Source organism: Salmo trutta, chromosome 6, assembly GCF_901001165.1.
Source record: "Salmo trutta chromosome 6, fSalTru1.1, whole genome shotgun sequence".
Classification (NCBI taxonomy): domain Eukaryota; kingdom Metazoa; phylum Chordata; class Actinopteri; order Salmoniformes; family Salmonidae; genus Salmo; species Salmo trutta.
In genome coordinates this window covers 18709024-18735091 of record NC_042962.1, presented here as the reverse complement: position 1 = coordinate 18735091, position 26068 = coordinate 18709024, and the positions used below count along the sequence as shown (strand labels likewise).

Sequence of the window (26068 nt, the reverse complement as noted above, 5' to 3'; positions counted from 1 at the left end):
GATAGTATCAAATCGGTGAATAAATCACCACTCCACCTAGAGGCGTTGATAGTAAAGTACAACACCCAATGATTTTTTTAATCAATTGCTTCAAATTCTGTTCAGTGACTGAATAATAATGTTCTATCTTGTGATATTGTAATTGCTTTCTTTGCTTTATCTTGGCCAGGTCGCAGTTGTAAATGAGAACTTGTTCTCAACTAGCCTACCTGGTTAAATAAAGGTGAAATAAAAAATATATAACAAATTAAATATAGTCAAATATGGTGGTATAATTAAGTGTTCACTCAAGCCGTTTACCAGCATCAATGTGTGAATGTAATGTAATGCATGATTCTACTGTTGGAAGTAATCATTTCCCGATTTTGTGTACCATGAACGTTGATGTTACTATTCCAGACAGGGTACCATTCAGAAGATGGGGCTTTCATAAAGCAGACTGGAAAAAGTTTGGTGATCATTGCTTAAAGTCTGTTGGAGAGTTGTCTTTAGAGAGGCCGGGTTGATGTACTGTATGTGCTGCCTTTGTGACCTCACTGATTCTGAGTGCTGCGAATTTATATGTACCCGTAAGTGAAGTGGGTAAGAAAAGGAAGGTGGTTCCATGGAGGACTGAAGAGTGCACTGCGGCTATTCGAAAAAGAAATATGGCTTAGACTGTTGCATAGGAATATGACTCCTAAGAATCTACTTGATTTCCAAAGGAAGAATGCTTTAGTACGTAGGATCATTAAGTCTGTCAAGAGAAATGCATGGAAACAGTTCTGCTCTACAATAGGCAGGGGTACTGAACTGGGGGATGTATGGTCTATGTTGAAGAAGATGACTGGAAGAAGCAAGTCCACTCTAATTCCAGTTTTGGTTATGGGTATAAAAATGGCCGTAACTGATAAAGAAAAAGCTGACTTGTTGGGGAAGACATTTGCTAGGGTACATAGTGGGTTACTATAGATGAAGTATATAAGCAATGCAGATGTGAGATTTTAAATTCTCATGTTAATATGTATAAGAAAAGGGATACTGTTGACTCTTCTTTGGATGCAGTTTTTACCACACATGAGATGCGTTCAGCCTTAATAGCTGTGAATATACAGCCCCAGGTCATGATGAGTTGTGCTATGTAATGTTTAAGCATCTACCTGAAGAGGTCATTCATGTTCTCTAGGGATTATTTAATATAATTTGGAGTGAGAGAGTTATACCTTCTGGTTGGAAACGTTTAGTAATGTTACTTTTTGTAAAGCCTGGTAAGGACCCTTCATGTGCTGATAGTTATAGACCAATAGCACTGGCCTCTAACTTGTGTAAAATGATGGAAAAGATGATAGTCAACAGATTGTCATATTTCTTGGAACAGAGGTTTATTGAGTCAATGTCAAAGTGGTAAAGGTAGATCTACTTTGAATGCATTAGTAAAGGTGAGCAATGAAGTTGAAAAAACTCTGGTCATGAAAGAAGTAATGGCTACTGCCTTTTTTACATTGAAAAGGCTTATGCCACTATGTGGAGAGAAGGCCTATTGATTAAGATGGAAATACTTGATATTGGTGGGAGATTATATAACTGGGTTTTGGCCTTCTTATTTAATCGCTCTTTTTTAGTTAAAATAGAATCCATTTTATCTGATGCCTATGGAGAAGACAATGGTATTCCTTAAGGCAGTGCTATCAGCAGTGGTGCCCCACCTGTTTTGAGCCCCAAATTTATTTTTTTTCTTGGGCTTGCCTGTTTTTCCATGTTATTTTGGCATTAATACGTGTCACATATCAGTTTGCAAACAATGTAAAATATATATATCATTGAGTTAATAAAGTCGCATACAAACAGGGTCTCTTTTTTGTTTTCTTGAGTAAGGCAGCTCCAAAATGCAGGTGTTTCAGCCTAGCTCAGTGCTTTCTGTGGTGGTGGGGCAAGCCAGCAGAAAATACGGAGCATTGCGCCGTGATTGGCTCAGTGTTCTGTCACTCATGGGGAAACTACATCACCGCCAAGTCTAAGGGTATGGCTAGAAAATTCGAGCCCCTTGGGTGCTGTCATAGAGTTACATTAGAAGTACCCATCCAAGAAGTCTCAAGGTCATTGGCTACAGATAAAATAACGACAAATCACGTTATATGTACAGTAGCTTTGATTGGACTGATCATGTCAACATCATACTTTCAAAAATCTTAACTAGCAGTCATCATCATGAATCAAGTCGACAATCTACTGGCAAATCCTTTTTAATCCTTGTCATATGAAGAGAAATAATGAAGATAAATTATAGATAAAACATAAACATTACACAACAAGTTGGAAATTGCAAATTCAACAATGAGCGGTTTGGAAAGAATCAGTGAGCATTGCATTGCACTGCAAAGCAATCACTAACCTGCTATTCAGTGGAGTGGCTGTGTGGTCCCAAATCTGGGATTAAGGGTCTCTTTGAAAGCACCATATATCCAGAGAATGGCAGACATTGATGACAAAATGTGCCCAAGAAGGACCGCCGTGCCGCCTTCCTGTTCAAGTGAGCACAGCACAACAAGGTGAGTCCAAAAATGTATTCTATGCTGCTGCATAAATTATGTATTATGCCAGAGAGCAATGTATACTTCGGCTAAGAAAGTAATACTAAGTGTATGTTGTGTAGTAAGATGTTAGTAGCCCATGTGCCTCATCCTAATAATTTGGTATGTTTATCCCTTAATTTTGCCCACTGTTCTGACTTGGTGGTGCACATGTAGCATATAACCTGTTTTATAGAAATGTAATCATTGAATATTGTAAGAGCTTTCATTGTCTGCTTATATGCCCCCTTTATGTATTTATCCCACGGTTCTGACTTGGTGTACAGGGAGAACACTGTAAGAATGGCCCATGTTCTGAATTCTGTTGATGTACAGTACATTTCAAAAGTGCTAAACACATAGTTATATTGACTACGTCCATCCTAGCTCGCTCATTAATGTCTTAATCGAAATTACAGATGGCCTCTTGTCTGCTTGTCATTCGTTCCCTTATGCCATAGTTTGTACATCTCAATTGCCATTAGAAACCACACTTGTTTAAGCAAGTCAGCCATCTCAGCTATGTTTTTTTAATAGGCAGTAAAGGAGGCTGAATGAACTGTTTCGCTGCCAGGCAAGGCTCCTCTGATAGCCAGGTGTAGCAATGGTAAGATGTTGGGACAGCTTTATGTAGGCCGTATGTGGGTACAGTTTGTCACCGTTATAGTGCAATTAATGTATTGTTTAGTGTTGTGTGGTGCAGTGACTTTGCTGGCATGCATCCCACCAATATTTACATCGCCACTGTCTATCAGTCCTATTTTGTACAACATGATTAAAGATGTGTTTTCGAATGTAGGGAGAGGTATTGGGGCTTCCCTATATGCTGATGATGGAGCTATTTGTAAGGTGGGAAGGAATGTCTCATGTGATCAAATTTATAGTGAATGTTGAAAGGTTGTCAATTGACTGGGGTTTTAAATAGTGGCAAGGTCTTGTATGTTCTTCTCGATAAAAAAAGTTGCTGATAATATACAGTTGTTTCTGTACGGACAGCCTGTGGGGAGGGTTTCTAAGTACAAATATTTGGGTCTATGGTTCAATGAGCGATATACATGGAAAGATGTAAAAAGTGTAAGAAGGTGATGAATGTTATGCACTCGGTCTCTGGTTATGAATGGGATGCTGATAGACAATCCTTGATGGATATTTATAGAGCTCTGGTCAGGAAGACAATTGATTACGGGTGGAACAGCAGCGAAGACTTGGCTTCAGAGGCTGGACAGAATCCAGTATATAGCTTTAAGGATATGCATTTAAATCAACATCTGTATGTGCCTTACTAGTGGAGGCAGGTGAGATGCCTTTGGATATACGGCGTAAAATAATTGTCATTAGCTTATTGAGTTAAGTAAAATCAAATAAAATTGTATTTGTCACATGCCCCGAATACAGCAGGTGTAGACCTTACCGTGAAATGCTTACTTACAAGCCCTTTACCAACAATGCAGTTCAAGAAATAGAGTTAATAAAATATTTAAATAAACTAAATAAAAAATCTAATCAATGAAAAAGTAACAAAAGAAATGTACATAACAGTAATGAGGCTTTATACAGGTGGTTGTCACGACTTCCACCGAAGGTGGTGGCTCCTCTCCCTGTTCGGGCGGTGGCCGGCGGTCGTCGTCGCCGGCTTACTAGCTGCCACCAGTCCATTTTTCCTTTTCGTTTGCGTCTGTCTGTTTTGTTTTACACCTGTGTCCTATTAGTTAATTTCGGTGGGTTTATTAACCCCCGCTGCCTGCTATTCTTTGTGCGGGATTATTTGCTGTTGTTGGTACGGTAGGGGTGCGTGTTGTACAGTGGTCTACCGTTGTAGTTTATTTCGGAGTAGAGGTTTCTCCTCCGTGTGTTACGTTTATTGTGTGTTACGTTTATTTCCCTGTGTGTGGCGACTTCGTTGGGTGTGTTTCCCCACTTGTTGTTGTCGTGTTTGGGACGTTCTATTAAACGTTTATGCTTCTGGAAATCCTTGTTCTCCTGCTCCTGACTCTTGCACCTACCTCTCTTAGAAGGCACGTAACAGTGGTACGGAGTCTATGTGCGGGGCTGAAGGTTATTCGAGGTAATTTGTAAAGTGACTATGCATAGATAATTAACAGTGATTAGCAGCAGTGTAAAAACAAAAGGGGGGGGGGGGTTAATGTAAATAGTCCGGGTGGCCATTTGATTAGTTTAGTTGTTCAGCAGTCTTATGGCTTGGGGGTAGAAGTTGTTAAGGAGCCTTTTGGTCCTAGACTTGGCACTCCAGTACCGCTTGCCGTGCGGTACCAGAGTGGGTGACTGGAGTCTTTGACAATTTGTTGGGCCTTCCTCTGACACCGCCTAGTATATAGGTCCTGGATGTCAGGAAGCTTGGCCCCAGTGATGTACTGGGCCATACGCATTACCCTCTGTAGCGCCTTACGGTCGTTGCCGAGCAGTTGCCATACCAGGCGGTTATGCAACCGGTCAGGATACTCTCAATGGTGTAGCTGTAAAACTTTTTGAGGATCTGGGGACCCGTGCCAAATCTTTTCAGTCTCCTGAGGGGAAAAAGGTTTCGTGCCCTCTTCACAATTGTTTTGGTGTGTTAGGACCATGATAGTTTGTTGGTGATGTTGACACCAAGGAACTTGAAACTCTCGACCTGCTCCACTTCAGTCCCGTCACTGTTAATGGGGGCCTGTTTGGCTCTCCTTTTCCTATAGTCCGTGATTTTATTTATTTATTTACCTTTGTTTAACCAGGTAGGCAAGTTGAGAACAAGTTCTCATTTACAACTGCGACCTGGCCAAGATAAAGCAAAGCAGTTCGACACATACAACAACACAGAGTTACACATGGAGTTAAACAAACATACTGTTAGGGCTTCGTTCTGAAGATAGGTAAGGAGTCAAGCGCAGGCGAGCAGAGATGTCAATGTAGCGTTTCTTTTAATAGGCAAGTACAAAAAAAACGGTAAGGCACAATAACAAAAAAAAACGCCCAAGACAATGGGAACTCACAGTTACTCACGGAAGGAGAATAAACCAACGTTCCTTACTAGAATAAACACACGTGAATAAACTGAGGAAAGCCTCCACAAGCAACATATAGATAATCCCGCACAAACCTAAGTGGGGAAACAGAGACTCACCAGCAGCAAGAGCGACATCATTGATGTATACAGAGAAAAGAGTTGGCCCAAGAATTGAACCCTGTGGCACCCCCATAGAGACTGCCAGAGGCCCAGACAACAGACCCTCAGATTTGACACACTGAACTATTTCAGAAAAGTAGTTGATGAACCAGGCTAGGCAATCATTTGAGAAACCGAGGTTGTTGAGTCTGCTGATGAGGATGGGGTGATTGACAGATTCGAAAGCCTTGGCCAGGTCAATGAATACGGCTGCGCAGTATTGTTTCTTATCGATGGCGGTTAAGATATCTTTTAGGACCTTGAGCTTGGCTGAGGTGCACCCATGACCAGCTCTGAAACCAGATTGCATAGCGGAGAAGGTACGGTGGGATTCGAAATGGTCGGTAATCTGTTTGTTAACTTGGCTTTCAAAGACCTTAGAAAGGCAGGGTAGGATAGATATAGGTCTGTAGCAGTTTGGGTCAAGAGTGTCTCCCCCTTTGAAGAGAGGGATGACCGCAGCTGCTTTCCAATCTTTGGGAATCTCAGACGACATGAGAGGTTGAACAGGCTAGTAATAGGGGTTGCAACAATTTCGGCAGATCATTTTAGAAAGAAAGGTTCCAGATTGTCTAGCCCGGCTGATTTGTAGGAGTCCAGATTTTGCAGCTCTTTCAGAACATCAGCTGACTGGATTTGGGAGAAGGAGAAATGGGGTAGGCTTGGGCGAGTTGCTGTGGGGGGTGCAGTGCTGTTGACCGGGGTAGGGGTGGGGGTAGTGGTAACCAGGTGGAAAGCATGGCCAGCCGTAGAAAAATGCTTATTGAAATTCTCAGTTATAGTGGATTTATCGGTGGTGACAGAGTTTCCTATCCTCAGTGCAGTGGGCAGCTGGGAAGAGGTGCTCTTATTCTCCATGGACTTTACATTGTCCCAGAACCTTTTTGAGTTTGTGTTGAAGGAAGCAAATTTCTGCTTGAAAAAGCTAGCCTTGGCTTTTCTAACTGCCTGTGTATATTGGTTTCTAACTTCCCTGAAAGTTGCATATCACGGGGGCTGTTCGATGCTAATGCAGAACGCCACATGATTAGCTCCTTTGTCTTGCTCACATTGAGCGAGAGGTTGTTGTCCTGGCATCACACGACCACACTGACCTCCTCCCTATATGTGTGTTTTGTTCTATATTTTTATTACATTTTGTATTTATTTTTAATCGTAGACCCCGTTCCCGCAGGAGGCCTGTCATAAATAAGAATTTGATCTTAACTGACTTGCGTAGTTAAATAAAGGTTAAATAAATAAATTAAATAAAACAGGTGTGGCCTGAGGCTCTTGGACTGCGACTGAATACACCTTGGCCTGACACCTGGATGTGCCTACCCCAATCCTACCTGGCTACACTCTATCTGCTACCTGCCTGTTGCTGCCTCCACTGATTTTACTGCTTGCATGAGTTACTTGATGTGGAATAGAGTTCAATGTAGTCATGGCTCTATGTAGCCATGAGCCCCACCCTGCCTATTGTAAACAATTTATCCATCCCTTTCTCCCTGTTAAGCAAACGAAAGGGAGAGGCTGTGACTGTAATTGATGTAGTAAATTATTTTTTCCAGTCAATTACTTTATTTGATAAATGCCCTTTATTGTGTCTGTGTCCCTTTTTGAAGGTTTAATAAAACCTTCATTCAGTGCATGAAATCCATATTTTCATTTATTCAACAGACTGAACAGTCATGTACCAATGAGATGAATTAGTTGCATTGCAGTTGTGTGTGGTGTTCTTGCCTTTCTGTCACGGATCCCTCCGGAACTTTCATCACGCGCGCCTGTCCCCTATTCCCACTAATTAGTATTTGTATATATGTGCCCTTTGGCTTCGATTGGGCTGTCCATTATTGTTTTAATGTCCATTGGTCGTGTGAGTACCTGTGCGATGTTGGGTTGGGTTGGGTTGGCTTTCATGCCACGTATATTGTGTAGATGATTGCGGGTCTCGTCCCGTGTGATAATCATTGTGCGATTGTGTATTTATTCGAGATACTCCTCACTTTTCTGTTTGGGTTTCTACCCTGTGTTTTGTATACGTGTTTGTTTGGTCTTTGTCCCCGTGCCTGTAGATGGCACGCTGTAATTTGGGTAAATAAAAAACCCTATTACGCATTCCTGCGCCTGTCTCCCGACCCTTTACACCAGCGCGACATATTCAGCCTCATCTAGCGATGGTATGGAATAACGGATAACTGACAAAGTACCTCAGCCTTAGGAAATCTTTGGGGAAAGAAGTCACACTTCCAGTTTGCACAAATCTTTTTTTGATTTGCTGTGATACAGATAGTATAAAAGCATACATTCAATCTAAGCATGTTTTAATTGAAAATGAAAGCATAGTCTTTCTTTATTCACCATTTCAATAAGGAAAGGGCAATACCTGTATTAATGACCAGCAGGCTCAGACAATATCCATAATGACTATAGAGAAAGTACTCACACTTCGAGACTCTATGGACAGATAGCTTTTCATAAAGTCATATGGTAAGTAATGAAATACAAGTTTCTGGGTGTGTGGGGAGTGGGTCAGTGACTTGAGGGGGAGAAAGAATCAGTGGGAGCAGCAACAGGCTGGTAGAGGGGGGGCAAGTTGGAATTGGGCCAGGCACATCCAGTTGTCAGGCCATGGTGTCTTCAGTTGCAGTCCAAGAGCCTCAGGCCCTCTGGAAGGAGAGACCGAGAAAGATAAAAGATGAGGGTTAGTAAGAGCATGGCGGGTAATCTAACACATACACACCTGTTTAACCTCGCTGTGATACTGTGGGCCTACTTATGGAAGAAGAAAAAAAGTCAATTCAGGAAGAATTTCATGTCCTGCATTTGTGTTAACCATGGCAGCCAGCATTGTAAGTAAAGACATGTGCAGGAAGATAATCCGCTTCTGTGTCTTTGTATCCCTTCCCTTAATTAATTTTTTGTCAGCCAAGGCCATCTTTTCAAAGAAACGCCATTTATTTCAATTTTTAGTTGAGTAAGGAGTTTATTGCTTCAGTCCTGTATAATTTTCACTTCTTGTTACCTTGTAAATAACCAACAACCATGGATAACCACAAGGAGAATAAGGTGAAGAAACAGTCCATGTCAGCCAGGCCCATCTTTTTAAAGAAACACAATTTACTTCAATGTCTAGTTTAGTAAAATAAGTAGTTTTGTTCGGGTCACAAGATAATCCAGAAAATTGCAGTAAACAGCGCCACACTTAGGCAGAATCTTTGAAACATGGTACTGGAATGTGTAATGGCTGTACAGTAGAGGAAACGATTTAACATAAATTATTTTGTGAAATGTATGATGTAGAAAGGGAGCAGTAGTTTGACAGGATCAGAGAGGTTGGATGGGAGTGGGGAGTGGGTGGTATTTTGGGAGGGGGTGATGGGAGTAGTAAGGTTTGTAGGGAATTATTACATTTTATTAGAAATTCAGGGTTAGTTAAGTATAGATGGGTCATGACTGTCTTCACACTCCGGTACAGTAGGTGGCGGTGTATGCACCTGTCAGTTGGTTGCGATTCGGCAATAAAACTTGAAGGAGAAGATGAAGAATTCCCACAGATGTTATAATACGCATGCCCTCCCCACCTGAGGATTTGTGTTTTCAGCCTGTGTTTGAGGTGTGCACAATATACTAGTAACTTAAATCTCACTGGATTGATTGTTTTTATTTTACTCTTTCATATTCCTGCTTGTGCCAGTAGTTTTTTCCCATTAATGTTACGACTGAGGAAATGTCTGTAATGACCTGTCAAACACACCCGGTAATGTCGGAAATAGGCTCAATGGAATACATTGTCTTTCCAGTGCATCTAATAATGCTAAAGCTTCGTCAGGGATTTAATGCTTAGTCTCGACACTTATGGTGGCTTATGGTAGAGAAATGAAGGTTCAATTCTCTGGCAACATCTCTGGAGGACATTCCTGCAGTCAGCATGCCAATTGCACACTCCCTCAACTTGAGACATCTGTGGCATTGTGTTGTGTGACAAAACTGCACATGTTAGAGTGGCCTTTTATTGTCCCTAGCATATGGTGCACCTGTGTAATGATCAGGTTGTTTATTCAGCTTCTTGATATGCCACACCTGTCAGGTGGATGCATTATCTTGGCAAAGGAGAAATGCTAACAGGGATGTAAACACATTTGTACACAAAATGTGAGATAAATAAGCTGTTTGTGTGTATGGAAAATTTCTGGGATCTTTTATTTCAGCTCATGAAACATGGGACCAACACGTTACATGTTGCGTTTATATTTTTGTTCTGTGTGTGTGTGTGTGTGTGTGTGTGTGTGTGTGTGTATATATATATGTGTATATATATATATATATATATATATATATATATATATATATATGCCCCTAATGCAATTATCCAGTCTTATAAATCCCCAGTGGGATTTTAACAGATTTTTTTTATTGTCAAATTAATAAATTATATAACATTCCAACCTTGTTTAGCATTATCTAGTCCAAATATGGCACTATTTGTATCCGTTTCAACGGGGGGATTTTATTTTGAAGGCGACACAGGTAAGAGCACTTATTTCGCGGTGACGTGCATTTTGCCCTGCTGCGCGCTTCCTTAACAACTCAACTGTACTCGTGTTCACGTCTATTGGCTCAGAGTGACTCGTTTCCCATATAGGTGATTTAACACAGACCTGGCTCGTTGGAACGGTTTCCAACAACACAATTCACACGAAATGTCTAAATTGGAGCAGGTCCTTGATCTTGAACCACCGTATGATCTCAAATTTAAAGGTAAGATAAGAATACTGTCGGTAGCTAGCTAACGTTACCACCTGTACTGCTAACGTTACAGGCTGTTGTAGACGCTTTCGGGAGTGGTAGCTATCGTTACCACTACAGCTCCCTGGACCGGGGATGTGTAGCTACAACAACCCCACTGACACATCTCGTAAACCGACGCCATTTTGAGATGGGAGCGAGGATATATGGGCCTGTACCGAGTTACAGATACATTTAACAGTACTGTAGTTTCTAATATTCTAACCAACCCACTGGTTTTGGGAGGCGTATGCTCTCTAGATCGGTATGCTAGCTAAGCAACACATTCTGATTCGACCAGACATTCACTGATTAATTTATTTGCAATTACAGTTGTGAATGGGAGCAAGCTGACACAGTTATCCCACACTGACACATTGCATACCACATTTCGCTATGCCCAGACAGTGATCCGGGTCAACAGCATCCGTCTCTCTCCTCGCCCCAACCTGGGCTTGAACCAGTGACCCTCTGCACACATCAACAACCGACATCCTCGAAGCATACCCATCGCGCCACAAAAGCCGCGGCCCTTGCAGAGCAAGGAGAACAACTACTTCAGGTCTCAGAGCGAGTGACGTCACCCGATTGAAACGCTATTTGCGCGCCACCGCTAACTAGCTTAACTAGCCACCGCTAACTAACTAGCCATTTCACATCGGTTACACATGCATTGTTATAGCAGCATGTTTATCTTAGCCTAGATACACTCTGTTTTCAATGGGTAATTTTACTTAACAGTAAACAATATTCCATAATGTGTAGCAACTAGTCTGTTGGTTGTCAATTTTTGCCTGTTGTGTGCCATCTTCACGTGAATCCATTGACCCTCAACACCATCTCCTCTCCCATGCAGGTCCCTTCACAGAAGTGGTGACCACAAACCTCAAGCTCAAAAATCCCTCTGACAGAAAAGTATGCTTCAAAGTGAAGACAACGGCACCTCGCCGGTACTGTGTACGGCCCAACAGCGGCATGATTGAGTCAGGAGCCACTGTCACCGTCTCTGGTAAGGCTTTGTATTTGCAGACCTTTGTCAGTGTGCTGCCAAATATGACAGAGTATCATTCAAGCAACCCCTTTTCGTCAACGACACTAAACAAGAGCAAATTATATCCTGTCACTATTTCCACTATAATTCATTGTGTGACTTTGTAAATGCAGAAGAATCAAGCATGTACATGTCAAATGCATCTATCAGTAGGCCTATATGTAGGCATAGTTGTTGACCCAATTTTGACCCCATATCTTCTGTCTCCACAGTAATGCTCCAGCCCTTTGAATATGACCCCAATGAAAAAAGTAAACACAAATTCATGGTACAGACAATCTTTGCACCATCCAATGCTACAGACATGGACGCAGTGGTATGTTTTCCTGTCTACATTACTACCAAATACATTTTGTGCTTTATTCTAGTGGCTATGTCATAAATGGAAAACCTGCTTTTGTTGATCCACAGATTTCAGTACTGTATTTGAATTGCTTTTTGTGATTTCTCCAGCAGAGGGCAGCAAATAGCATATTTGCTGAGTGTTGCATGCTTATTGTTATTCCATCAGCGGTCCCTGTGATCAATTAATCCATCTACGTTTACCTTATCTTGTACTTGTTGAATCGCCCCACAGTGGAAAGATGCGAAGCCAGATGATCTGATGGACTCCAAGCTGAGATGTGTGTTCGAACTGCCCTCTGAAAACGATCAAATGGTAAGTAGTGTGTACAGTAGTAGAAAGTAGAACTTCTATCAGCAGCCTTCCAGGGTTCTGGTGTTATGCCTGTTGGTGTTATACGTCCAATGTTGTACTTTTGTCACGGCCACAGTTCAGTGTTTGTCAATGCATCTTTTTCACATTCTCTCATAGAGTCTACATGGCTTTCGCTCTCTCCTTACTGCTGTTTGTTTCTTTCTCTGCCTTTTATCTAGATACAGTCATATGATTGTTGCCCATATGCGATCTTGTGGATTTTTGTGTGGCTAAACTGTAATAACAAGCATTTCTACCTCACAGCTCTCTATGGTCACATCTGAAACACTCACATCATGTAACAATTAGAACTCGTTCCTAGTGGTGACAGGTCAGTTTTGTTGGTTCAACACAGTCATTTATAGCAGTGTATAATTGGAGTGTATAATGTTTTACCCTACAACCAAAGCAGCAATTGAGAACCACTGAACGCCCCAAAGTTAAAGACATGACCTCTATATATCTATGATCATGCATGCTGCGTGTGCTCCCCCTTGTACGATAGCCTAGTGGTAGTGCCAGGGAGACCCGTGGTAGCATCATGGCATTCACCACTCCTGGGCAGGCCCCCAAGCTCAGCGCCAGGCACCTGGGGGACAGGGCAGTCCCCACCCCCGGAGAGTACCGCACTCCCCTGTGCAGCTGGCACCACCTGTCAGCCCACTACGACTCCAGCGATCTCCCAGAGTTCATGTCAGCACCCAGCTCAGTGAGAGGCAGGCAGTGGAAGGTTTGTGGCAGAGCAGGGAAGGGGCAGATTGGGAAGTGTAGTTTACTTACCGTAGGTGGTCACCTCTCTTCTAGTGTAAATTCTGATTGTAGTACAGGTGTGGTTGTAGCTGTGTAACAATGTAATGTTGGATAATGGTTATAGCTGTCATTTTGCCGTTAGGCCCCTAATGAAGATGTATCACCTCTTCATACTAATTTCAAACAAATTACAAAAGAAAAAAAAAAAGTATTTCCATCGATGTAATGGTTTCATGACATTTGGTCTTGTCAAAAGCGTGTTGAGTTTTTGGTTGGCATGTACATCAATGTCGGGAGGGAAACTAGGTTCCTGGTCACTTCTGTATTTTTTCACTTTGGCTGCTTCCAGAATGATGTCGATGCAACCAAAGCTGCCCCCGTCCTCAACTCCAAAGCAGATGGCACGTCGGCGCCGAGGCCCAGCAGCGCGTCCGTGGATGACTCTGAGATGAAGAAACTGATGGCTGAGTGCAAGAGGCTGCAGTATGATGTGGGCAAACTCTCAGACGAGAACAGACAACTCAAGGTATGATCATAGGTTGTGTGATATTAGGATAGTATTATATATTGGGGTGATATTAGGATAGTATTATATATTGGGGTGATATTAGGATAGTATTATATATATTGGGGTGATGTTAGGATAGTAGTATTATATATATTGGGGTGATATTAGGATAGTAGTATTATATATATATTAGGGTGGTGTTAGGATAGTAGTATTATATATATATTGGGGTGATGTTAGGATAGTAGTATTATATATATATTGGGGTGATGTTAGGATAGTATGATATATATATATATTGGGGTGATGTTAGGATAGTAGTATTATATATATATTGGGGTGATGTTAGGATAGTAGTATTATATATATTGGGGTGATGTTAGGATAGTATGATATATTGGGGTGATGTTAGGATAGTATGATATATTGGGATAGTATGATATATTGGGGTGATGTTAGGATAGTAGTATTATATATATATATATTGGGGTGATGTTAGGATAGTATGATATATTGGGGTGATGTTAGGATAGTATTATATATTAGGATAGTAATATATATTGGGTTGATGTTAGGATAGTATGATATATTGGGGTGATGTTAGGATAGTATGATATATTAGGATAGTATGATATATTGGGGTGATGTTAGGATAGTATGATATATTGGGGTGATGTTAGGATAGTAATATATATTAGGATAGTATGATATATTGGGGTGATGTTAGGATAGTATGATATATTGGGGTGATGTTAGGATAGTATGATATATTGGGATAGTATGATATATTGGGGTGATGTTAGGATGGTAGTATTATATATATATTGGGGTGATGTTAGGATAGTATGATATATTGGGGTGATGTTAGGATAGTATTATATATTAGGATAGTAATATATATTGGGGTGATGTTAGGATAGTATGATATATTGGGATAGTATGATATATTGGGGTGATGTTAGGATAGTATTATATATTAGGATAGTAATATATATTGGGGTGATGTTAGGATAGTATTATATATTGGGGTGATGTTAGGATAGTAATATATATTAGGATAGTATTATATATTGGGGTGATGTTAGGATAGTAATATATATTAGGATAGTATTATATATTGGGGTGATGTTAGGATAGTATGATATATTGGTGATAAAAGGTAATATATCCTCAAGGCATGGAGACTAATGTTCTTGTAAGATGATATTGGCCTGGGGCTTTGGCTATGGTAAAGAAGAATGTGTTTATCTTCCTCTCAGGACGAGGGCCTGAGGATGAGGAAGTCCCACCGATCAGACGACATGGTCACAGGCTCGGGCGCCATGATGAGCAAACAGCACTCTTCCAGCTCCCTCCCCTCGCTAATGGTCGTCATAGCAGCTATCTTCATCGGATTCTTCCTAGGGAAGTTCGTCTTGTAGGGGAGGGGGTGGGCGAGAGAGAAGGAAAGCGGGCCGGCATAGGCTCTCATTTGTCTCCCAAGACCCTCAAGGTTAAAGTGTGTGTTATCGTTGACCTGCCATTATCAGTGATAGTGTCAGCTCACTGCGTAAGTACATATGTTCTGTGTACCCGAATCATAAACTGGCCTCGCCTTTTACAATCTCACACGGTTAGTACACATGTGGGGAAAAACAGAGAGGAATGAGCTTTCTCTGTTTTTTTTGGGGGGGGGTGTTCTGTTCAGACGTTCTGTTCTTTTTTTGGGGTGAGGCATCAGGGGAGGGAAGTTTTCTTAACTCAAATTTTACACTTGTTAGAGCATCGATAACAGGCGAGTCGGGATACTGGGTTCAAGACTTTGGTTGAACAATTCTAATGAGTTCTCTTTCTCTCTGTGGTTTTAATAAGAGTTGGAATGTTCAGTGTCTTGTGTTATTTTAATCATTTTAATAAAATGGGATGGGGGGGGAAACCTTCCAAGCAAAAGACTGCTACATGTTGCTGGATGGCCTCTTACATTGAAATGTTCACTGAATTCTTAAATCCTTAATTTTTCTTGAGGAATGTGAAACAATACAGTATGCTGGGAATATAGGTGTCTCCTTCCATGGACATTTCCTGTTTCCTACTGACACACAGAATTATTATTACATTTCTTTCTAGATCTTTTTTTTTTTTTCTTTACAGAAATTATATATCCCTCGTGAGGCAAACGTTGACTGAAAAGATCTCTCTGTTCTTGCAGTCCTGTCCCATGGTATTTAACATTGAAATAAAATGTTTAACATTATTTTTGTGGCAGTTTGTCATCTTTGTGCATCTTTTGTCTTTGAGGAAGAGTGAGGCTCGATTCCATTTGTGTTTGGTGTCCTCCATTCCTTTTAACTCAAATTGCAAACGCCGTGTGATTAACATGCAAATGTCATTGGAGTGAGCTGCATGATACAGGCTGAGGTTCAACCCCATGGGGCTTGTAAAGGCAATGTTCACGGTAAGTGCTGCATATGTCGGATTGACATTCCTTAAAAACACGCCACTTCGATAGTGTAAACTTTTTTTGTAGTGGGTAAGGAGAATTAAGTTAAGTTTGTATATTGGCAACCATCATGACTACCTACACAGAGAAAGGAAAAAAACAGTAATATGGCAAGGAGAGAGAGGGAGACGAAGTCACTTGTATCGAAGTGGAGTGTTATTAGGATGTCCCATGTCGGCTCAATTGAAATTACTTTTAAATGGCATTGTCGACAAAGCGTGATTGGATTGAATCACGTCCATAGACAACTTGTGTTGGGTCGTGTTCTTTAGCGCACACCGTACGAAAACAAGCATTTTTAGTACAGTATATCTCCGTTTCACTTCCTGTCATTGTTTCATGCCTACTGAACATGACACTGAATGATAGAATGTAGCAACTCAACATTAATTACATACACTGTATTAAGAGTCTAAAAGTCCAGTGCACAGTCAGTGCTGCTCCACAACATTCAGCCACTGCTAACCCTAGCTGAGATGCAGAACAGGTATAGCTGCAATAAGCAGTACTTTGACCACATCCAGCAGGCCACCTCTTTCTCCCTGTTTGCAGCAGCTACTCCCCAGCCTATGGAGCTGGTCGGCTTCCCTTCCCCAATCCGTTGGCCCCTGGCTGGCCCCTGTACACTGCACTAGGGGAGCCTGGTAGGAGGTGGCCGTCTTATGGGGCTCGTTAGGGCTGGAGCCATCCGTGGGCCTCTGGCCGTTGAAGAGAAGGAGGTGGTCCGCCGAGTCTCGATCCATGCGGAAGAGTTCGTACTCGGTGTGCGGAAGCCGGATGCCCAGGGCGGCACAGCCATGGGTGGGGGTGACGTCCTGCTCCAATCCCTGGCGCCATGAGCCCTCGGCCCCGCACTCATTGCCCCGGAAGATATTGAGCAGGGAGGTGGTGGCCTGGTCCATGGGGGTCACCCTCATGTGGTCCACTGTGAAGACCAAGAGGGGATAAGGGAGGTTGTTATGCACACTTTAATAATGGCATGATAAGCTGTGATCATTCATATATTTTTTCTTTTGACCAACGCCTACCTGTGAAGACAAACTCTGTCCCTCCCAGGACCCTGGTGGAGAGGACTGCGTGGCTGTAGTGACCCCGTGCGTACAGGCTGAATGTGGGGTGTCTGCACACTGGGTCAGAATAATGCCAGTAGTGGCCCTCCCAAGTGCGATTGTGGTTGTGGAAAACAAAATGGCGGGCGAGGAAGAGGACCCCAGGGCGGACCTCACACCGCTGGCTTACCCATTGACCCTGTAGTTTGACGGATAGGTTTTCTTCGCAGGGCAGGATGGGAGGATGATGCTGGTCCGCCCTGGCAATGACTCTGCAGATAAGGCAGGTACGCTCATGGTTCTGCAATGGAGAATGTTTTTGAATGTTACATATTGTGAATCAAGAAGGAGAAATACACACACCTGTAAAGGACTGTGGATGTTGAACCACATCCCATTTCAATGTGTTACATCCATTGTATCATCGACATTATTCAGTTTTATGAAATGTGTGTTTTTAAGAACCTTGCTTACTATAATATAATAAGAGTAGCATAATGTGCCAAAAGGTGAAATAGATATGTCAAAGCAGTTTAATGAGTTACAGCATGGTGATAAATAACGTCACTGATGGAAACTGAAATGTCAACAGACAACCAATCATGATGATGAAAAACACAAACAAGGCCATTCAAACTGGAGTCTGTTGTCTGACTCTGACCTGCCCAGCCAACCCAATAAAGGAGAAGAGTGCTGGCATGGCAGACTGTTTTCTCATGTGTTACTTGGGAGTGTTCCTGGCTCCACTACACATCCTAGATTGATGGCAGCGATGAAAACAATCACCATGGCAAAGAAACAAAAGCTTCTCCCTGGCCTGGGAACTGCACTTGGTGATGGGGCTACTACTCCTCTCTCTCTTCTCTGGACGGGGCTCGTTGGACTTATGAAAAGCAGTGGGTGCCTTCTGTGCCTTGCTCTCAAGTCCTTCATCATTAAACAGAATCAGTCACAGATGTGTGAGTTTCAAAATGACAATAGCTGGGAATATGGAGATACACTTGAATAGACAAATAAAATAATATATTTACGCATCCAAAGCCTCTGTTTTGGATTATTCCAAACCTTTCAACAGTCTGGTTTAGACAGTTCGGGTCTCCATTTATTTCCAAGTACACATTGGACTCAACTAGAACATCAAAGATGACCATCATACACAATGACTGCCTTTATGGTTTTCGATCCCTGTTTACACTCATTGGGCTGTGCATACAATCTAGTAAAAAGCCCATCAAGCCCCTGTTATGTGGGGAGCCCATTTTAGAGTGTACTCTTAGTGGTTGAGCATCAGATTAACGTTGTAGCTGAGCGTACTGTATTCATTCAAGCCTGGCTGTACCTCTACCACCTCCGCTACCATAGAGTGAATGAATCACTTTCAACATAACTCGCCTCAGCTTTTAACTTTTAACTAGAGCTCATTTACATTGCCCTGACACATTATAGGCTGGGAGTTGTTTGTGTTGGTTAAAAAAAAAGACATGCTGGTAGATATATGGGTAAATGCTGCGGGGAGACATAAAAGGATGGATCCTTTTGTATGACGGAGGAGAGGGAGGAAAAGAGGGAGCTTCTGAACTGGAGGCCTAGTTCCATCTCTCTGGTCAGGCTCCAGTTTTATCCCTCTGCCCTCGATACAGCCTCAGGCGCACACACACTACCACAGAGTAAGGGCAGGAATTCAGAGCACAGCATACTGCGTCACTATTTGTTATTCTCTTTGAAGAGCGGCTGTGGAAAACCAACCAACGGATGATCACTATCATCCGTGGGTCCGCTCTGCCGCTGGGTTTGCACAATTCATATTCTCTCCCATTTCGCCCAAAATCAAATACAGAAAGTTGTCATGTACAAGAAGCTACTGTGATTGTTGAAAGAAAATACAAGTACACAGCACTGGAATATGATGTATCACTTACTGTACATGTGTGGCATCATTGTTGCAACAGTTTGTCATCTTCAACATCCACAATACTTTTCAGTTAGTCGGGATTTGATACTTGAAAATGAAACTACAGTATCTGCCAAAACGGATTCTATCTCAGTGGGTCTCAGTATGTAAGTGATGATGAGGGGGCCCTGAACATAAAAATACAGTACAACAGATAGAGAATATTAGACATTATATATCTCTATGACTCTGACCTTGGTGTTCTGCAGGGGCGGCTGGTAGCTGGAGGGTTTGTGGTGGGTCCTCTGGGCTCGCTCAGTGTGGATGTCCCCCAGGAAAAGCTCTTCGGTGTGGTCATCAGGGACCCGGACGCCATGATGGCGGCGCTGCTCCACACGCACCAGCTGCAGCTCATTCATAGTGAAACCCAGCCTGCGGGCACAGTCCCTCCCCCGCTCCTCCTCCTCGCCCCACAGGTCATAGCTGATATGGGGCTCCCAGGGCTCCCACAAATCCCCTCCAACCAGGGACGGAGCTCCGCAGCTGGGCTTGAGCCACTGGCTGAGGTTCCTGGCTACCTCAGGGCTGTGGAACACAACCTGGACGCTGTGGAGCTGGTAGTCGGCCTCGGTGCCTCCGCGGACCACCCAGGAGGCCTGGCGCAGGTGCAGCTGGCCCCGGGCGAGAATGGTGTAGGTGGGAGAGGAGCAGCGGTTGTCCCTGTAGTGGAACTGGAGGACCTGGAAGGTGTGGTTGTGGTGGAAGAGATAGGATCTGGTGATGAACTCTGGCCCAGGCCTGACCTCACAGCTGACAGGGGGAAAAGAGCAAAACATGAATGATATTAGCTTAGTCAAATTATTCACTATTCCAGTATTATGCAGTGAGTCAGGTGGGTAACTAGAGTCAAAACCCAACCTTCATTTTACCAGCCGGTTCAACACCTAATCTTTTACCCTAAGAGGTCTAAAGCTGAACCTGGTGTTGTGCCAAGTAGGTTTACATACAGAATAGTAGTATTATATATTGCAGTGAACTTAACCCAACACCTAGCAACCTCCTCAAGAAGTTTAGATCTCATGTGTCTAGAGCTGCAAGGTCCCGTCAGGTCTACCCCCTGACTTCGCTACAACATATTGACTATACCTTCTTAAAATGATGTACATATTTAATAAAGATGAATAACAAACCGTTTAATGACACACAATACCCAGTAGATTACCTGGTGGATACCCAGTGGCCTGCGATGTTGGGTGGCATATGCACTGAGATCTGTCCTCCACCATGGAGGTGCTTGAGCATGTAGTGACACTGGGACGCAACAATAGCGGCATGCCGATCCTGCTGCTGCCCATGTTTCCTCCCCAAGGCCCTGACACTGGCTCTTATGTCAGAGTGAAGCAGAGAGCCCTCACAACCACCTGTAGGCACAGTGGATCAACTGGGATGTCATTAAAACACTTTTAAATAGTTAGAAAACTTGCAATTATGCATTTTTTAGTAGTCTATTATACATTTATGAAAACTATATTACACAAAATAACATGACACTGCATGCTTTGCAAAACATCTATTGCTAAATTCTAGAAAATAAAACAAGAATCCACTACTTGTCGTTTAAAATCGCATTTTCAAATCATATACGTTTACATTATAGGCTATATCACCCAATATAGAATATAATACAAATATTTAGGATACATATTAACTTGCAAATACTTCCACCTTAATGTTAAAAACTCACCATTGAAAAGAAAAGCAGTAGAGATCATCAATTTGATCAGTAACATTGTTAGTCTTGACTGAGACGACACTTAAAAAAATATTTCAATTAGGTAAGAATCACTCAAATTTCCATTATAAAGTATTGCTCATCGTCAATGAATTGTCTTCCTTTCCATTTTGAGCCGTTCATCACCAACCGTTCATCTCAGAATAATCAAATCGATCGTTGAAAATTCCGTTGTCAATCATTCTAAGAAACGTGGCTTGCTGCCCCGACACGAAATAAAACGAGTTCCTTTCAACAATATAGGCTACCAATTTAGCAGTTCTTTAATGTTGCTCTTAGAGAAATGTTATTCATTTTGTTATGTTTCCTCTATCCGATTTTTGTATTTTAAATGGACAGGCGCACTCCTCTCTGCCCTCTGTGTCATAGTTGAAGAACACACACACGAGTAATATTTTCATAGGAGGGCACTATCATGCTTTGACTCAGTGCCCCCCATCAAACCGATGAGTCAAATCCTAAAGTGAACGTGAGCAAAGTAAACTCCGACACGCAAAAAATAACCAGTGATATGCGTGGGCAGTTTAAAAACAAATGTAGTTTTAGAACACCTAGGTCTGCACTCACAGCACTGACAATTTGAGCAAAAGTTATAAGATATCTTATAAGGAGCTTTTTCATTTTTCACTTTCATTTTTCACTTGCTGCTTTTGTATCCAATTTCAGACCAGTGGTATAAATGATTATTAATATAAAATACTACACATTCAAATAAATAAATGTTGAAAACATTACCACACCATACATGAATGCATTGTACAGTAATGACACATAATAATTCTACGTTCTACATTGTACATCAGGCTATTGCAATACTAATGCAATAACCAATGCACTCACTATTTTTATTGAAATCTCCTGGGTTATGAATTATTTGGTGGAATATAAATATGCCTTGCAGTTGAGTAGTGAGAGGGATATTTGTCAGTGTGTGGTCAAAAATACCTCTCACTCCAATCTGTCCTCATCTGTATTTCCTCAGTGACCTGATGGGTTTTTCAGCTATATAAATCATTTATCAGTTTGGTTGAGTAGAAACATACAAGAAGCCTACAGTATGAAATCCTGCTCCTGAAGTAAACAGTAAAGTCGATGATCCACTCAAGATTTTTATCCGAAAAATTGTGAAGTCCAATAGCAAGATTCTGCAAATGGATTCGTCTCTCTTTCTTTGTTTCTGTCATTTGCCCTCTCCTCCATTATAATGTTATTGCAGTTAGAGAATCAATGCATGCACTGAGATAATGTATATTTTGATTCATTGTATCCACACACATTTCTAATGTACCAATGTAAATAATACATAGTGGGTTCTAAATAATTCTATTTACAATATCACTACCAATCATTATGGCCAACTTGGTCTCAAAGCATTTCGTATTATTCTGTACGCAAATCAGAGACACACCATTTAGTATGATTTGTTACCTTTCGTATAGTATGTCTTATTTTGAGGGTAACCATCGAACGTTTTGTATAATATGTTACAAATTCTAACTAGCTGGCTAACGTTAGCTAGGCTTGGGGTTAGGGGTTAGGGTTAAGGTTAAGTTTAGGAGTTAGGTTAAAGGGTTAAGGTTAGGGTTAGCTAAAAGGGTTAAGGTTAGGGTTAGGGGAAGGGTTAGCTAAAAGGATTAGGGTTAGCTAACATGTTAAGTACTTGCAATGTAGCTAAAAATGTGCTAAAATGCTAACGTATTCCATGATGAGATTTGAAATTGCATCCTTTGGGTTGCTAGATGTTTGCGTTATACGCCCACCCATCCATGCTGACCAAACACTCTCTCATTTTTGCCTTAAGTAACCATCTGTCTTATTTAACCATAGATCATACTAATTTGAGTGTCCCCGGATTTACATTGTCTATGAGACCAGGCATTCAAATTTGATATTCATCTTCTAAAAGGTGCTGCCTGGTCAATCCGACGTCTGCATTGGCCATACAGCATTTACTGTGATGCGGCCTCCGCAGACGTCAGAGCAAACATACCTTCTGCACTTCGCAGAGCAGCGCAGAGCTGTTGTGAAGGCAGTTGTCAAGGAAGTGAGTTTGTGTTTATACAGGACCTCCCGCTCTCACCTACCTTCAACCAATCATGTCAATGCAGAGCTATATGGAGCCCTCCGCATTGTTTTGAAATTTGAGAGGAGCACTGCAATGTGGTACGGAGATCAATTTGGCCTCTGCGTGCCTCCTGAGGCTCCGCAATTGCATCACACCATCCATATGGCGCCTCCGGCCACATTTTCGGATCAAGCATAAATTGGATTTAAGTCGCAGAAGGTCTCACCTTAGTGTGCGTGTGTGTAGTAGGAAGAGACTGTTCCTTGTGCTCACTGGGCGCCTGCCAGCCTGCTAGCACAGCCTAGCACTGGCTCGCCCAAACCCTTAAGGGAACCTAAGCATATTTAACAAGACCAAAATATACTTACTATGGGCATTTGTGTTGCTAAATGAAAACATGCTTGCGTTGGACGCCACTTTGATACTCAAATGGGTAAAATGCAACACGAGAAAGTAGAAAAATAACCTTTCATGTCTATGAATGGGAATGTCTTGAATGAGCACTGAGTATTGGCATTGATGAAGGCATTGAAAGGTTCTGATATCAAAACTCAGTTTGTGGTGTAATTGAGGCGTTACAAATGTTTCCTCAATGGCAATGTCCGGACAAAGAGCTATTAAGATTCGTCAACCAGCTATAAAGTCCCAGTGTTTAACCCCACACCAATCCCTGACTGACATCCAGCCACAACTTCTCCATCCCTATCCCTTCCTTCCACATAGTGATACATTTTGACCAATGCAGTGATGTAGGTTGTGACTGGAGAAGTGTGTATACTTTAATTTTGTCCAATTCTTTTTTAGAGTAGCTACCCTTTAATTCAAGTGTGCAGGCACCTAGCACTGTTGTTTGATTAGCATTGTTTCTGTAGCACATGAGATGGAGTTTGCAAAAGTACGCCGTATACCCTCCACTACACCACTGCACCAATGTTTCAACTTTGTTTCAAGGATTTGTGAATTACCACTACCCATTTCATAATGTTGACTGTTAGGTGCACTTTGGGCCGGTTTCCCGGACGCTGGACACAAAATAATCTTGGACTTACTCCACTGAAGGACGAGAGAGTGTGAGTGAGTGTCTGTGAGGAGATGAAAAGAGCAGCTGTGTCTGTGGTTCCCCACAGGACTCCTCTCCACTCAGGGGGATCTGAAAGCCGATTAGGGATGGAATCCTTGTGGCCTTTGTCGTTGGGGTGACAGGACCCAGAGATCAAGGGTCAGTCAGCCCTCACAGATGGGAGTCAGTTGACCTCATCTTCTGGAAGGCAGGAATTGTGGATGGATGGCAGATATAGAGATGGATAGATATACCACACTGGTGTTGAACATTGCAACCCAATCTGAAGTGATTTGAGGTCCCACTGGGCACAAACTGGTTGAATCAACATCATTTGTTTTTACTTAACTAGTCAAGTCAGTTAAGAACAAATTCTTATTTACAATGACGACCTAGGAACAGTGGGTTAACTGCCTTGTTCAGGGGAAGAAGGACAGATTTTTACCTTGTCAGCTCAGGGATTCAATCTAGCAACCTTTCAGTAACTGGCCCAACACTCTAACCAGTAGGATACCTACCGCCCCAAAATTTGTCAAAGTATTGTGACGTGGGGAATGTATGTAGAAAATACATTGGATTTGCAAAAACTCAACAACGTAAACTGTTGTTTTGAGGTTGAAATTTCAACAACGGGAGTGTCATCATTGTAACCAATTTTCAACATAGACAGACCTTGTATAAAATATGATTGATTTGTATCTTTGAAACAACGTCAGATCTTCTACGTTTATTTGCACCATATGTTAATGATTTAACCCTACAAATCAAACATGCTAAACTTGGTGTTGAAGTTGCAGATATATTTCTGGAGATCTTGCTGTATGCTGATGAAATAGTTATCTTTGATGAGACAGACGATGACCTCCAGAAAATGTGGAATATTGTTAATTTATGGTGTACTAAATGGAGACTAGCGATAAATCAAGAGAAGACCCAGATTGTTCATATTTGAAAGAAGGACGTGTAGAGAAGTGCACACAACTTTTATATTGGTACCACCTCATCATTCTACACTGGGCTCTACAAATACCTTGGTTTCACTCTGGATGAACACATGACCTTTGAAGATCACATTAGATCACTAGCAGATTCTGCAGGTAGAGCCTTGGGGTCAGTTTTAAACAAAATGAAAATATGTGAGGATCTTGGTTACTGTGCGTATTCTCAGCTGTATAAATCCTGCGTGTGTCCAGTGATGGACCATGCTGCTGGAGTTGTAACGTTGTTCAAAACAGAGCAATCTGCTGCTTCTTGGTGTGCACAAACTGACTCCAAACCTGGTCATCCGTGGAGATATGGGCTGGTAACCATGTGTGATTAGACAAAAAGATGACATGGTACGTCTATAGAACAGACTGATAAATATGCCAGAACACAGAATCACAAAAAAAGTGTTTGACTGGGACCTTACGCGTAGATATCAGTGGGCTAGAGCATTTTTATAAATGTTGTTGTGAAACTGATTTGCAGTGTACACTGAGTGTACAAAACATTAGGAACACCTTCCTACTATTGAGTTGCACTCCGTTTTGCCCTCAGAACTGATTCAATTCATCGGGGCACATGGACTCTACAAGGTGTCAAAAGCGTTCCACAGGGATGCTGGCCCATGCTGACATGCTTCCCACAGTTGGGTTAAGTTGGCTGGATGTCCTTTGGGTGGTGAACCATTCATGATACACATGAGAAACTGTTGAGCGTGAAAACCCCATATCCCCTTCAAAGGCACCTAAATATTTTGACCTGCCCAGCGGTGGGTATATCCAGGTATACGCCATATACCCAGTTATTTTTCAGTGAGCATTCCATATACTCACTTCTTAATCCCCACTGTTACGTATCAAAGTAGTGTAGTGCAGCTATACTCTGTATCAATTAATAGGGCTGATGGAACTGATCGGAATGTTTAGTTTAACATTTTTATAAACTATTATTTCTCACATTTTCAGCTCAGTAGCTCATAGTAGCTCATAGGCAGTAGACCTATGCGTGAATGCTCCAAAATACAATTTGGGAAAAAACTGTTCTAAAATGCACACCACACATGCAATGTTTCACATGTTTCATGGACAGAGATCAAATCAAATCAAATGTTATTAGTCACATGCCCCGAATACAACAAATGTAGACCTTACAGTGAAATGCTTACTTACAAGCCCTTAATCAACAATGTTTTAAGAAGTTTTAAGAAAAACAAGTGTTCAGTAAAAAATGGATAAGTAAAAAATAGAAAATAAAGGTGACAAA

General features: G+C 41.9%; 2 protein-coding genes and 1 long non-coding RNA gene across 4 annotated transcripts; 1 reads left to right on the top strand and 2 right to left on the bottom strand.

Moving 5' to 3' along the window:
* Positions 1 to 7943: 7943 nt before the first annotated feature.
* On the bottom strand, positions 7944 to 10978 carry LOC115195576 (uncharacterized). The gene is made up of 2 exons (XR_003878712.1): positions 10865 to 10978; positions 7944 to 8360 (listed from the first exon to the last, which is right to left on the bottom strand). It is a non-coding gene; the product is annotated as an uncharacterized LOC115195576 (long non-coding RNA).
* LOC115195575 (vesicle-associated membrane protein-associated protein A) lies at positions 10253 to 15716 on the top strand. 2 transcript variants are annotated; one of them, XM_029755576.1, is made up of 7 exons: positions 10253 to 10452; positions 11336 to 11488; positions 11743 to 11846; positions 12108 to 12188; positions 12733 to 12957; positions 13327 to 13503; positions 14745 to 15716. In XM_029755576.1, the coding sequence occupies exons 1-7, from the start codon at positions 10395 to 10397 to the stop codon at positions 14904 to 14906; spliced, it is 960 nt and encodes a 319-aa protein (XP_029611436.1). In that variant the 5' UTR covers positions 10253 to 10394; the 3' UTR covers positions 14907 to 15716. The 2 variants fall into 2 exon arrangements, with proteins under 2 accessions (XP_029611436.1, XP_029611437.1); XM_029755577.1 differs by lacking the exon at positions 12733 to 12957.
* LOC115195574 (protein APCDD1) lies at positions 15364 to 21146 on the bottom strand. The gene is made up of 5 exons (XM_029755575.1): positions 20649 to 21146; positions 20127 to 20325; positions 19159 to 19714; positions 16993 to 17314; positions 15364 to 16889 (listed from the first exon to the last, which is right to left on the bottom strand). The coding sequence occupies exons 1-5, from the start codon at positions 20692 to 20694 to the stop codon at positions 16432 to 16434; spliced, it is 1581 nt and encodes a 526-aa protein (XP_029611435.1). The 5' UTR covers positions 20695 to 21146; the 3' UTR covers positions 15364 to 16431.
* Positions 21147 to 26068: the final 4922 nt, after the last annotated feature.

Excerpts from the sequence above, each read along its gene's own strand:
- LOC115195575 (XM_029755576.1), top strand. The coding sequence starts at position 10,395 with ATGTCTAAATTGGAGCAGGTCCTTGATCTTGAACCACCGTATGATCTC. Across the intron at positions 11,847-12,107 it reads CTACAGACATGGACGCAGTG|TGGAAAGATGCGAAGCCAGA; the intron begins GTATGTTTTCCT and ends ATCGCCCCACAG. Across the intron at positions 12,958-13,326 it reads TGAGAGGCAGGCAGTGGAAG|AATGATGTCGATGCAACCAA; the intron begins GTTTGTGGCAGA and ends GGCTGCTTCCAG.
- LOC115195574 (XM_029755575.1), bottom strand. The coding sequence starts at position 20,694 with ATGTTACTGATCAAATTGATGATCTCTACTGCTTTTCTTTTCAATG. Across the intron at positions 20,326-20,648 it reads TACTGCTTTTCTTTTCAATG|GTGGTTGTGAGGGCTCTCTG; the intron begins GTGAGTTTTTAA and ends CTGTGCCTACAG. Across the intron at positions 19,715-20,126 it reads GGCCACTGGGTATCCACCAG|CTGTGAGGTCAGGCCTGGGC; the intron begins GTAATCTACTGG and ends TCCCCCTGTCAG.